The 1,681-nt window shown below is 47.2% G+C and overlaps 3 protein-coding genes across 4 annotated transcripts in view; 1 reads left to right on the forward strand and 2 right to left on the reverse strand.

The window, feature by feature from the left end:
* Positions 1 to 1,681, forward strand: part of LOC119387083 (WAS/WASL-interacting protein family member 1) — a 259,526-nt gene that overhangs the window by 229,873 nt on the left and 27,972 nt on the right. The gene's annotated exons all lie outside the window — the stretch shown is intronic.
* The window catches only part of LOC119387093 (ATP synthase subunit b, mitochondrial), a 234,185-nt gene that overhangs the window by 188,634 nt on the left and 43,870 nt on the right, over positions 1 to 1,681 (reverse strand). The window lies entirely within an intron of this gene.
* Positions 85 to 1,350, reverse strand: LOC119387092 (uncharacterized). The gene has a single exon (XM_037654399.2). The coding sequence runs from the start codon at positions 1,127 to 1,129 to the stop codon at positions 689 to 691; it is 441 nt and encodes a 146-aa protein (XP_037510327.1). The 5' UTR covers positions 1,130 to 1,350; the 3' UTR covers positions 85 to 688.

The following is a 1,681-nucleotide window of genomic DNA, read 5'->3' on the forward strand; positions in this document are numbered from 1 at the left end:
AAAAATATGTTCTTTGTTGTGTGAATTGTATCAATCCAGCAACTGTACTGCCTGAGAGAACTGAAAAATGTGTGGTAGCCCGGGACAGTGTACCGCGCCGAAAATTTATACATGTGGTTTATCGATTGTAATGTCAGTACAAATGAAAGCATGAAACAAGGCTAATGTACGAGTGAAAACACACAGCGCGAAACACCGACGGGGACACAGAAAGGAAACACACACAGCGCTGATTGTACATCGGGCCCTTTTAAATGTTTCCCTCCCCCTTCCGTCATCAGCGCTGTGTGTGTTTCCTTTCTGTGTCCCCGTCGGTGTTTCGCGCTGTGTGTTTTCACTATGCTACACCAACATGCCCAAATTCGCTCTATTGCTAATGACGAAAAGGCTACGAAAAAAAAAAAAGAACAGCACGTGAAATGACGTAATGCTGCTGATGGGCGCACAACATAAATCTAACGAGTACGACCAAACGGGTAAACCAAATAGGTAACGTAAACGGTGAGTATTATGAAGCAAAGCTCTCTTGGTCAATCGGGCACACAATAAAAACACTCGTCAACGGCATGTTTGTGTTGTGTTGACTAAGCCAAGGCTTCGTACAGTAGCAAGGAACTATTGCACGTTGGGTCGTAAACAAATAAAAATAATAAAGCCAGGAATCGGTGCGACAACGCGGCAGTTCAATTTAGACACTGGGCTTTCGCAAGGGAGTGTACTTCATGCGCGCTTTCTTCACAACCGGCGGTTTAGGAGCTTCCTCCTGTTGTGGCGCGCTCTCTTCGGGACACGGCCTTTTCGGGTTTTCCGCAGGCGCGCTTCTTTCTTGACCGGGTTCATCTCCTTTCTCACCACTCGGTCCAGGGTTCGGAGCAGTCTCGTTACCCTTGTCGCCGCCCTGTAGTTCCTGCTTTTTAGACTGCTTGTCCACGAGAGAGGAAATCACTTCGAGTTCGGACAGCGTCCGATCTATCAAATTGCCGATCATGTTGGCAAATTCCGGAGACTGGTTCTGGTTGCGGAGCGACTCGATCGCACTGGGCCACTGTTCCAGAGCGTACAACGACTTTCGGAAGGAACTGTTGGTGATTTGCGGGGATTTGGACGCCGATCCTTCGCCATCTGCCATGGCGACGCCGTCAACGCCGTGCGGTTTTACAAACGTTCTGCAGCAGAAGTTGGGATGGAAACCCGAGATGGCGGACGCTCACAAGTCACGGTTGTGATGCAGCCGCTGTCCCGCCCTGTTCGAGCCGTTTTTCACGAAATATCACCGTTCGAGCTCCCGGAAAGCATCGCACACAACAAAACGACTACACGCGCAGCGTTCTCTTCTCGTGACGATTTCGGCTGGCCAGAAAATTGGACTGTTTTGGCTTCACTTTCGACTTGACTTCATCCTTGACTTCAATCATAATGATGTCGATACGGTAATCTCTAAGTCGCATATGTTTGTGTTAGAAATCTCAAAGGCTATGCTTTTGTACATTGCAAACACAAACTTCTTGGAAGCTGCAATACGTCATAGCTACCATGTTTGACGCGTCAGAACTGGACAGTTTTAGAAACAAAAATTAGTATTGACTGTACTCAGGCACAACTTTATTTGACATAGCATGGTTTTAATTAGTATTTGTTAATGCTAATGCAGACATATTGTTCAGATCGCAAGAAAGGAGAG

Source organism: Rhipicephalus sanguineus, chromosome 3, assembly GCF_013339695.2.
Source record: "Rhipicephalus sanguineus isolate Rsan-2018 chromosome 3, BIME_Rsan_1.4, whole genome shotgun sequence".
In the NCBI taxonomy this organism is placed as follows: Eukaryota; Metazoa; Arthropoda; class Arachnida; order Ixodida; family Ixodidae; genus Rhipicephalus; species Rhipicephalus sanguineus.

Bases quoted from the DNA above. Each gene is read 5' to 3' on its own strand.
- LOC119387092 (XM_037654399.2), bottom strand. From the start codon at position 1,129: ATGGCAGATGGCGAAGGATCGGCGTCCAAATCCCCGCAAATCACCAAC.